Below are 11,504 nucleotides of genomic sequence, written 5' to 3'. Positions count from 1 at the left end.
TACGTAAGTTAATTCTTAAGTTACGTATATTTTTTACTGATAAAATCGTTCGTTGAATATTAAAAGTTCTAGTAGCCTTTTTAAGTAACCGAAAAATTGGAGGGCAGCTAGGCCTCCTTCCCCACCCCTTATTTCTCAAAAGCGTCTGATCAAAACTAAGAGAAAGCCATTTAGCCAAAAAAAAAAATGAATATACTAATTTCATTTCAATAATTTATGTGCGGAGAGCCAAAATCAAACATGCATTAATTCAAAAACGTTCAGAAATTAAATAAAAAAAAACTAGTTTTTTTAACTGAAAGTAAGGAGCGACATTAAAACTTAAAACGAACAGAAATTACTCCGTATATGAAATGGGTTGTCCCCTCCGCAGTCCCACGCTCTTTACGTTAAAGTTTTTAATTGTTTTAAAAAGTAGAATTGTGGCAAAGAGTCAAACTTTAGCGTAAAGAGCGAGGGACTGCGGAGGGGACAACCCATTTCATATACGGAGTAATTTCTGTTCGTTTTAAGTTTTAATGTCGCTCCTTACTTTCAGTTAAAAAAACTAGTTTTTTTTTATTTAATTGGCGTCAATGGTTGCAACAGTCTTGCGCTTCTAACCTAATATTTCTCTGTTCTTCACTTTCGATTTAATTATCGCTGTTGCTTGTCTTCTAACCACACATTGATTTGTTCTTGACTTTCGTTTTCACTCGCTCTGATTTTCAGTGTTGCATGCCTTCTACCCACACATTTCTTGTATTTTCACTTACATTTTTAATTTATTCTGACTGTCGCTGTTACTTTTCTTCAAACCTTACGTTTCTTTGTTCTTCACTTTCGTTTCGATTCGTTTGAATCCCTGTTATAGTAAGTCTTCTACCCGCATATAATTCCAAATTTTAGTTAGTGGGTCTTTTTCAAGGCGTTTTTTTTTATCTTAAATTATTTATTAAATCCGAGTTTCACTCTGAAATAAGCATGTGATCCTATTCCCTCCAAGTTATGATAATTCTAGTTTAATTTTTTGACGTTAACATGCCAGGCTACTAAACGATTCAAGTATTTCAAAGATTTTAACAAATATTTTTGCAATTGTTATTTAGAACTAGATGTTGGGGTGGCCCCCCCGCGCGTGTAGCCGTTAAGCGCCATTGTAGTTGTGTCCCTGTGTCCCACCTGTGAATATAAATAGATATATATATATATATATATATATATATATATATATATATATATATATATATATATATATATATATATATATGTTTTTAACTACGTAAAACTTGCGAATATACAACATTTTTCACTGTCCCATTGTCTGTGCACATAAATAGATTTTCAAGTTTACCGACTCTTGAACATGCAACATATAATTAATTATCCATGGGAAAAACAATCCGTATTCAGATCTATGCCTCATTATTCTAATGATTGCCCTTGAGGTTTGCTGATGGTGATTGCTAATCGAACATTCCCTGTGTCCCCGTCTTCATTTAAATATCTCCCCCCTGTGCCACCCGGCGTCCCCGTTGTAGTTGTGTCCCTGTGTCCCGGTCGTCATTTATATTCCCTGTGTCCCGGTCGTCATTTGTGTCCCGGTGTCCCAGTCTGTAATTTCTCTTTGAGTTTCCCGGTCGTCATTTTTATTCCCTGTGTCCCGGTTGTCATTTGTGTCCCGGTGTCCCGGTCTGTAATTTCTCTTTGAGTGTCCCGGTTGTCATTTATATTCCCTGTGTCCATTGATATTCCCTGTGTCCCGGTGTCCCGGTCGTCATTTGTGTCCCGGTGTCCCAGTCTGTAATTTCTCTTTGAGTTTCCCGGTCGTCATTTATATTCCCTGTGTTCCGGTCGTCATTCGTGTCCCGGTAGTCATTTGAGTCCCGGTCTGTAATTTCTCTTTGAGTGTCCCGGTCGTCATTTATATTCCCTGTGTCCATTTATATTTTCTGTGTCCCGGTGTCCCGGTCGTCATTTGTGTCCCTGTTTGTAATTTCTCTTTGAGTGTCCCGGTAGTCATTTATATTTCCTGTGTCCCGGTCGTCATTTGTGTCCTGGTATCCCGGTCTGTAGTGTCATCTTATAATGACGTCATACACAAAGCCTTATATACTTATATCTCGCGAATATACAACATTCTTCGCTGTCCCATTGTCTGTGCATATAAATAGATTGTCAGGTTTACCGACTCTTGAACATGCAACATATAATTGTAAATGGGAAAACAATCTGTATTCAGATCTATACCTCATTATTCTAATGATTGCCCTTGAGCTTGGTTGATGGTGATTGCTAATCGAACATTCCCTGTGTCCCGGTCGTCACTTATATATCCCCCCTGTGCCCCGGTGTCCCCGTTGTAGTTGCGTCCCTGTGTCCCGGTCGTCATTTATAAATCCTCCCTGTGCCCCGGTGTCCCCGTTGTAGTTGCGTCCCTGTGTCCCGGTCGTCATTTATATTCCCTCTGTCCCAGTCGTCATTTGTGTCCCGGTGTCCCGGTCTATAATTTCGTCAGTCGACAAACATGATGTCAGTCAACTCGACAAACATGACGTCAGTCGACAGTCGACAAACATGACGTCAGTACACAAACAACTTATTTTTATATATATAGATAGATGAATAAGTTTATCTTTTATCTTCTTTTGATATAATTATTACGTGAGTATAATCGTGTAACGGCATTTAAATGAAAAATGTGTTTCCAAAAGTAAGGCTCTAAACCAATGTTCTCGTGACCTTTCCAGAAACTGGTGACCTATCTAGATCATTTTTCAGACCATAAAAACCCAGGGTGCCAATTTGAAATTAAAAGTTGGACCCCATTTCGAGAAAAAAATACATACACAACTATTGCTCATTTAAAGAGATAGTACCATGAAACAGGCAGCTTCACCACAGGTCCCTGGCAAGACTATCCGGTACGCTTTTATGCATAGATTTCCATTGTCGCATGTCTTCTAGCCAAGGCTGTTGTCCCAGTGAAGTAGCAGGTTGATTTAAATCGTCTTCCCCTTCTCGCATTTTCATGTAACCTTTGGCATTGCTGTTTGTGCCTCACAATATTTCATACAAGAGATCCATTAGGTTAGGAGAAGTCATATAAATTAAAGGATGTGCAAGGTAATCGTCAACAACTTCTTCTTGGTCTAAAAAGTACATTTGGCCATATGAAGGTGGATCAATAACACCTTCATGATTTGCGGTTGATTTGCCACTAAATTAATTTTATGATAAATTTGTCCAGCTACTTTGAAGCTGAAAACATAATGAGTTGTTGATGGCTCGATCATAGCTTAAGTTGAATGAAGCTAAAGCAAAACATGAGTTCAAGTTCCGGATTTGCTAGTGGAAAATTTTAGAGAGCAAGTGACGTCCTAAAAAGGACTAAACCGATTCACATTGAGAAATTCGACAAAGCACGCAGCAGCCTTCAAATGAATCACCTTCATTTGCCACTCTTTCCTCGGGAAAATGGAGGGTTCCACAGTAAATACACGAGACGTTGAAGGGTCCCAATGACTCATATTTAACACTTGCGTAGTTTACGGCATCTTTGTAGGTGTGTACTGAGTTTTGCGCCACAGTCTGTTCGCTTCGAAGGTACAATGACGTCGTAAGAGAAATGTAACATATTTCTCTTATTCACTTTCATTTTGCCTCGCTCTGATTCTTACTTTTAACAACACAATTCTTTGTCCTTCACTTCACGTTCTGATACTCGCTTTCGTGTGTCTGCTAACTGCACAATTCTTTGTTCCTCACTTTCATCGTTGACACGTTCTAATTCTCGCTTTGGTCCACCTGCTGATGTTCTTCTTTTTCGTTTATCATTACTTCGTATATTTTTGTCAATGCCCTTTGCCCTATCTGCTTCTGGTAGGTCTGGTAGCATTTCATGGTCTAGGTTGTTTATTTTCGTACATATTTAATTTAAATTGCTTTTATCGTTCTCTTGTTCTTGCTTCATTTGATGGTTCATTTTTTTCCATTTTGAGCAACTGTTAATTTGCGTTTTTGTCCTCTAAATATTACAAAAGCGCTTAAACCACCTTTCGTAAATAAACTCATTAGACTTGGTGTTTTATACTAGCTTTGTTTCTTGTGCAATTTTGCATGCGTCATAGATACTAAAAACAATACGACCACTTCTGAGGGGGAAATGACATATTTATGCTTTTGAAATCTATATATATATAAATAAGTTGTTTGTCTGTGGGTCTGTCGAGTGACGTCATGTCATCATGTCGTCATGAAGTTAGTTGTCGCCATGTTTGTTATGACGATGACGTCATTAAAAGTATTTAAGAAAATCGTTCAAAGACAAATTTTTAATTGTAAGAAGATCGTAGACGGAAAAATGTTTAATTGTAAAATGAGTGAAGAGCCTACAATGGCAAAAGCCGAGGAAGCTGCTCAAAGAGTCTATGCCAAAAAACTTGCGGCTGATAGAGAAAGTAAGAAAAGAAAGCGTGCCGAGGAATCACAAGAACAGCAAGAAAACAGGCTTGCGGCTAAAGAACGCAATACCGCGCAGTTAGATGAAAATCCACCTGGACAGCGAGAGTCAAAACCTATCAAAACTGAAAATGATATAGATGATGATTGGGTTTGGGATTTTGACTTGGATAAGGTCATAAATGCCTAGCAGATTTTAGTTTAAAAAACAAAGGTTCGGCGATATGTATTTCATAGTGACGCTGAAAAATAAAGAAGAAAAAGAAAACTGAAAAAAGAAAAAAGGTAAAAAACTAAAAAAAAAGAAAAAGAAAAAACACTTAAAGAGAAATTACAGACCGGGACACAAATGACGACCGGGACAGAGGGAATATAAATGACGACCGGGACACAGGTATTTAAGAATATCGCTCAAAGACAAATTTTTAATTGTAAGAAGATCGTTGAAAGAGAAATTTCTAATGGTAAAATGACTGAAGAACCTACAATGGCAACACCCGAGGAAGCTGCTCAAAACGAACGTATTCAAGCCGAAGTAGCTGAGTTGGTAAAGCGTAATGTTTCAGGTTCTAGGTCCGAGAGGCTCTAGGTTTGAATCTTGGCTTTAGCATTAATAAAGAAGAAGAAAAAACGAAAAAAGGTAAAAACTACAAAAAAATAAAAATAAAATACTAAAAAACCCAAAAAAGCTAAAAAACTAAAAAAAAACAAAAAAGGGTAAAAAACTAAAAACTAAAAACTAAAAAATAAATAAAAAAACCAAAAAAAAGGTAAAAACTACCAAAAAACTAAAAAGAAAAAAGAAACTAAAAACTAATAAAAAACTAAAAAAAAACTAAAAACTGAAGTGAAAAAAAAACTAAAAAAAGGAAAAAAACTGAAAAATAAATGAGAAAAAGAAAACTAAAAGCCGGGACACAGGGAATATAAATGACGACCGGGACACTCAAAGAGGAATTAAGGACTGGGACACAAATAACGACCGGGAGATATAAATGACGACCGGGACACTCAAAGATAAATTACAGACCGGGACACCGGGACACAAATAACGACCGGGAGACAGGGAATATAAATGACGAACGGGACGCTCAAAGAGAAATTACAGACTGGGACACTGGGACACAAATGACGACCGGGATACTGGGAATATAAATGACGACCGGGACACAGGGAATGTTCGATTAGCAATCACCATAAAAAAAGCTCAAGGGCAATCATTAGAATAATGAGGTATAGATCTGAATGCAGATTGTATTTCCATGGACAATTTGATGTTGCATGTTCAAGAGTCGGTAAACCTGACAATCTATTTATATGCACAGACAATAGGACATCGAAGAATGTTATATATTCGCAAGTTTTACGTAGTTAAAAACATATATATATATACTAGCTGTTGGGGTGGCGCTTCGCGCCACCCCAACACCTAGTTGGTGGGGCGCTTCGCACCCCCCAAGCCCCCCCGCGCGCGTAAGTCGTTACGCGCCATATTAGTTACGCGCCATTGTAGCTGTGTCCCTGTGTCGCACCTGTGAATAGAGATAGATATAAATATATATTTTTAACTACGTAAAACATGCGAATATACAACATTCATCGCTGTCCCATTGTCTGTGCATATAAATAGCATTTATATTCCCTGTGTCCCGGTCGTCATTTGTGTACTGGTGTCCCAGTTTGTAATTTCTCTTTGAGTGTCCCGGTCATCATTTATATTCCCTGCGTCCCAGTTTCCCGGTCGTCATTTGTGTCCCGGTGTCCCGGTCTGTAATTTCTATTCAAACAATCCCTGTGTCTCAGTCGTCAATTATATATCCCGCCTGTGCCCCCGGTGTCCCCGTTGTAGTTGTGTTTCTGTGTCCCGATCGTCATTTATATTCCCGGTCGTGATTTGTGTCCGGATGTCCCAGTCTGTAATTTTTCTTTGAGGTTCCCTTCATCAGAATTCGATGTGCAAAAAGACACACACAAAAAAAATATAGCAATGGTTTACGTATTTAATATATGCTCTACTTTACTCCCACCCCCCTGATGTGGAAATATTAAGCCCAAATTTGTTTCTAAACTATTACAGATCTGTAATGACCCCACATACAGGTGATTTTTAAGAGGTCAAAAAGTGCTATTAGAGGTCATAACGTGCTTAGATCTGAATTTGTAGTAAAAGCGATTAATATATTTGTAAACAGCATTAAAAAAGGCATCGAGAGGTAAATTCACTTTTACTGTTTGCAACAATTTTACCCTTTCAGCTTAGCGTGAGACAAGACAAAAAGAAGTGACTAAATGTATGGAAAATACATAGTTTGGGCTACATATTAGCAAATAAGCGGGGGGGGGAATATTTTGACAGTGTGATGTTAGAAAACAAATTCTTACTTCATAATATGGAAAATAATTGTACCTAACACATTGGGTATGCATACTCGCTATACCTACCCCCTCCCCCCAAATGTGCAAATATATAGCCCAAATTCATTCCTAAAGTATTTTATTTTTATCATACTTAGGTATATTTCATGAGGATTCAGCGTCAGAGAAACATATCGAAGAAAAATAAGCAGGGGCTATATCAAATAATTACCTAGACTCCTTTTAAAAAAAATTGGATTGTGCTGTGTAGAATTTGTAACTCTGACCAGTCTTACTTTCCCGACAAATGCTAGGATTTACTGCATAGATATTAGACATTTTAGGGATTTCAAGTTTCTATTCGCTAGTCTTCGAAAAAGGAAGAAAGAACTAAAAAGCGGCAAGGAAAATTTCATAATCGTATTGGTCGTTTCTTGATGGAAGATCTACTTGTAGAAGTTTTATTAGACGACGGACACTATTATGAGGTACTTTGAAATGTTTAGTGGTTTGTGAAAATAAGGTCCTTGCAGTATATTTCTCAACCCATGTATAAGCAAGGCTAAAGATAACATGTTGTAATTTGCCGAGTTTTTAAGCTCATATAAAATATGGCTAAGCTGCTGGCAAAATTCTACATGGAAGGTCTTTTGCTACCTTGGAGCCAAAAAAAGTTATGAGAATGAATAACCTATCAGGAGTAAATACAGAACCAAAATTTTGCTGAGGTGTTTTCAACATTTTGTCTCTAGGCTATCTCTTCTCTCTTTCTGAGGCTCAGAGGATTGCATATGCATAGAAGACTGCTTTTATGTTTTATAGAAAAAACTATGCTTTTTCCCCAATTTGCTTTGTTTTTACCCTCAGCTGCCTTTCATTGGCTGTAGGATTTAGAAGGGACACCACCCTTTGACAAATGGAAAAACACAGCATGTAAGCCTATATAAAAAGGCACTATCCAATCTTCTATAAATACAAATATTTTTGCCATCTAGTTGGATAATTTGGCAATCTCTATAGCAATCTTTAAATTTGTCAACTAGTTCACAAGAAAATTTGCCCCAGAAAACTATTCCTTTTCTAACTAGTTGACCATTAATTCCTCCCCAGCAACACTTTCTTTCCAACTTGCTAGAAACAAACATTGCCCCAGAAACACCTCCATTAACCATCTAGTTGGCAAGTAACTTTTCCCCAGAAAAAATTTTATTAACCAACTAGTTGATGAAAAACTTTTCCCCAGAAAACTATTCCTTTTCCAACTAGTTGACCACTAATTCCTCCCCAGCAATACTTTCTTTCCAACTAGCTAGAAACAAACATTGCCCCAGAAACACTTCTATTAACCATATAGTTGGCAAGTAACTTTTCCCCAGAAAAAATTTTATTAACCAACTAGTTGATGAAAAACTTTTCCCCAGAAAACTATTCCTTTTCCAACTAGTTGACCACTAATTCCTCCCCAGCAATACTTTCTTTCCAACTAGCTAGAAACAAACATTGCCCCAGAAACACTTCCATTAACCATCTAGTTGGCAAGTAACTTTTCCCCAGAAAAAATTTTATTAACCAACTAGTTGATGAAAAACTTTTCCCCAGAAAACTATTCCTTTTCCAACTAGTTGACCACTAATTCCTCCCCAGCAACACTTTCTTTCCAACTAGCTAGAAACAAACATTGCCCCAGAAACACTTCCATTAACCATCCAGTTGGCAAGTAACTTTTCTCCAGAAAAAATTTTCTTTTTCAACTAGCTGGAAAAAGCTGTCACCCCAGAAACTCTTCTGTTAACCATCTAGTTAGCAAGTTACTTACCCAGTCTCAAAGTGAGATTGAATTTTTCAAAGCTTGGAGGTTTGATCCTCCCATGTATTTAAAGAAAACAGGTGCATAATTGATATTTTCATCTTTTCTATCTTGCATTTCATTAGCAAAGGCCTAAATGCTATTTGTTCCTTTATTCATCTGTCATGTTTCTTTTCTTTATGTAAGGATGTTTTTGTCTCAGTTTTGATACTCTTTGTTTTACAAATGACCTCTTTGTTTTACAAATGACCTATGCTAGAAGGTGAAGTGCCTATACTATTTCCCCCACAAAGTACAAGCCACTATGCCTCTCTTATTAATAGAATAGGAAATGTAGTTTCAGCTTCAAACCTTGCATGGATATAGTTAGGATTTAAGTGGAATAAATAAAGAAATTGCATTGAGATTATGCACTTGCGTCTCCAGATAGCCAATCAAGAAGAAGAAGTTTTTCTGAAGAAAAGTTTGTATCCAAGTAGGTTTCACAGTAGGGCAAAGTTTTTCATCAACTAGTTGGTTAATAAAATTTTTCTGGGGAAAAGTTACTTGCCAACTGGATGGTTAATGGAAGTGTTTCTGGGGCAATGTTTGTTTCTAGCTAGTTGGAAAGAAAATGTTGTCTGGGAGAAATTATTTGCCAACTAGTTGGAAAGTAAGTCTGGCCTGGGAGAAATTACTTGCCAACTAGTTGGAAAGTGAATATTTTTCAGGGGCAAATTTTTTTTTTCAACTAGTTGACAAATTTGATTATTGTTGGGATTATAGGCCTATAGCAAAGCTGATTATTAAGGCTGTAACATTAAACTAGGCTTGTAAAAATTTTAAATGATGGTCTTTTCTCTATCTTGAAAAGTAGTTGAGCTTGCTAAATTATTTTCTTAGGGATGGATCTAGGGTTCAACAATGGCATCAATTGAGTGGGAATTCCCCCAGAATTTGAAAAATACTTTAGGTTTTTTTTTTAATTAGAATTTATCTATTTTGGGACATCCATCAAAGAAACAAAAACAACCCCCTAGATTTTAGAACTGCACTTAGTAATGGGTAAAATATATTGTGGTCACTAAAAACTTTGACAATCTTACATATTTTACCATTATTAATTTGTAAAAAAAAATGTGATCCAGACATTTAACATTGAATTCACCAAAAAAGACCCATCCTTTAGACACACTAAAGGTTAGATAGTAATGAAAAAGCTTCAATTACAACTTTTAAAAGGAGTAAGCCTCATAGCTTCTAGAAATTTAACCATACCTTCAGACTCAAAGATCCTGAAGCAGGTCAAAATCTTGAAAATGAGCTTCTAGTGTAGGTAGTTTGTAAAAAAAAGAGTATCAAAACTGAGATAAAAACATTCTTACATACAGAAAAGAAACAGACAGATGAATAAAGCAACATATAGCATTTATGCTAATAAAATGCAAAACAGAAAAGTTCACTAGATGGTTAACAAAAGAGTTTCTGTGGCATTGTTGTTTGCAAACTAGATAGTTAACAGAATTGTTTCTGGGGCAACAACTTTTTCCAGCTAGTTGGAAAAGGAAATATTTTTTTGGGTCAAAGTTTTTCATCAGCTAGGTGGTTAATAAAAACATTTCTGGGGAAGAGTTACTTGCCAACTAGATGGTTAATAAAAGTGTTTCTGTGGCAATGTTTGGCTCTAGCTAGTTGGAAAGACAGTGTTTCTGGGGAAAAATTACTTGTCAACTAGTTAGAAAAGGAATAGTTTTCTGGGGCAAATTTTCTTGTGAACTAGCTGACAAATTTGAGTATTGCTATAGAGATTGCCAAATTATCCAACTAGATGGCAAAAATATTTGTATTTATAGGGAGATTGGATAGTACTTTTTTATATAGGCTTACATGCTATTTTTTTCCATTAGTCAAATGGTGTACATCCAATTTAGAAATACAGATCCACTAATTTGAGTAGGATTTGAAGTTATATGTCTCTGTTATTTTTCTGTAGGCCTATTTGCTAGGTATTCTAATCTCTTCTAAGCATTTCAGTCAGGATTAAACCAGGTTATGAGGTTTGAAACACAGTTTTTGTACCTCATTAAGGTAGTCAACATATCTAATGGCTATTGTTCAGAAAGGAACAGGCCAACAAATAAAATTAGTAGGCCTAGGTTAGGTAAATATTTTACTGTTCATATTTTTGCATTACTTTGCAGTATAGTTTCCAGTTTAGATAGCTTGTGATGAAACTAAGCATTTATTGTTTCTAGGGCTGGGGATAAATTTTCCATGGAAATATTCAATAGAGTTGGAATTTTCTTGGGTATTTTTATGCTGGGGGGATTTTTCAGGGGGGAAACTCAGCAGTAGCAGCTTTCCATTGAGGGGGGGTGAGGTAAGGGTGGTTTCCAGGGAAAATTTATACATAGGTAAGATTCTGGCATGACATGAAAAACAATTATAAGTTAAATTAAAAAACAATTGTTTCTTCAAGTGAATGTATGTTTAGGTGTGTTTTTCCAGTAGAATTGTTGGTAAGACATTTTCTGGGGGAATTTACAGCAAGGATAGAATTGTTAAGGGTAAGTTCATGGGATGAGGGAAATTTTAAAAAGAAGGAGAATGGATTTCCTGGGATTATTTGAAAAATGATGAGAAAATAAACAATCAAACATTCCTGAAACATAAGGGTCATTTAATTAGTATCAGAACCTTTTTTGAAAGTACTAAAAATATTCTCTTTAAAGTATTGAAAAAGGGGACACTTTCAGTTCATTTTAATGGTGCTTCTTACTTTCAGTAGAAAAAAATTTATCTTTTTTATTTAATAACAAAGAAGATTGATACCATCACAAGATTAAAAAAAGATAAGAAGTTGCCTGAGGATGTCCAGGATCATGCCACTAAGATGGTTAGCAGCCTGAATAAATTTCCATAC

General features: G+C 36.3%; 1 protein-coding gene across 1 annotated transcript in view; it reads left to right on the top strand.

The window, feature by feature from the left end:
• Positions 1 to 7,173: 7,173 nt before the first annotated feature.
• The window catches only part of LOC136043694 (fragile X messenger ribonucleoprotein 1 homolog), a 30,951-nt gene continuing 26,620 nt past the window's right edge, over positions 7,174 to 11,504 (top strand). The window contains exon 1 of the mRNA XM_065728586.1: positions 7,174 to 7,283. Within this exon, the coding sequence (XP_065584658.1) occupies positions 7,233 to 7,283 (51 nt within the window). The 5' untranslated portion in view covers positions 7,174 to 7,232. The remainder of the gene's footprint in view (positions 7,284 to 11,504) is intronic.

This window comes from Artemia franciscana, unplaced genomic scaffold (assembly GCF_032884065.1).
Source record: "Artemia franciscana unplaced genomic scaffold, ASM3288406v1 Scaffold_838, whole genome shotgun sequence".
Lineage (NCBI taxonomy): Eukaryota > Metazoa > Arthropoda > Branchiopoda > Anostraca > Artemiidae > Artemia > Artemia franciscana.
The sequence above is the reverse complement of the archived record's forward strand: the minus strand, read 5'-3'. Positions and strand labels throughout refer to the sequence as shown.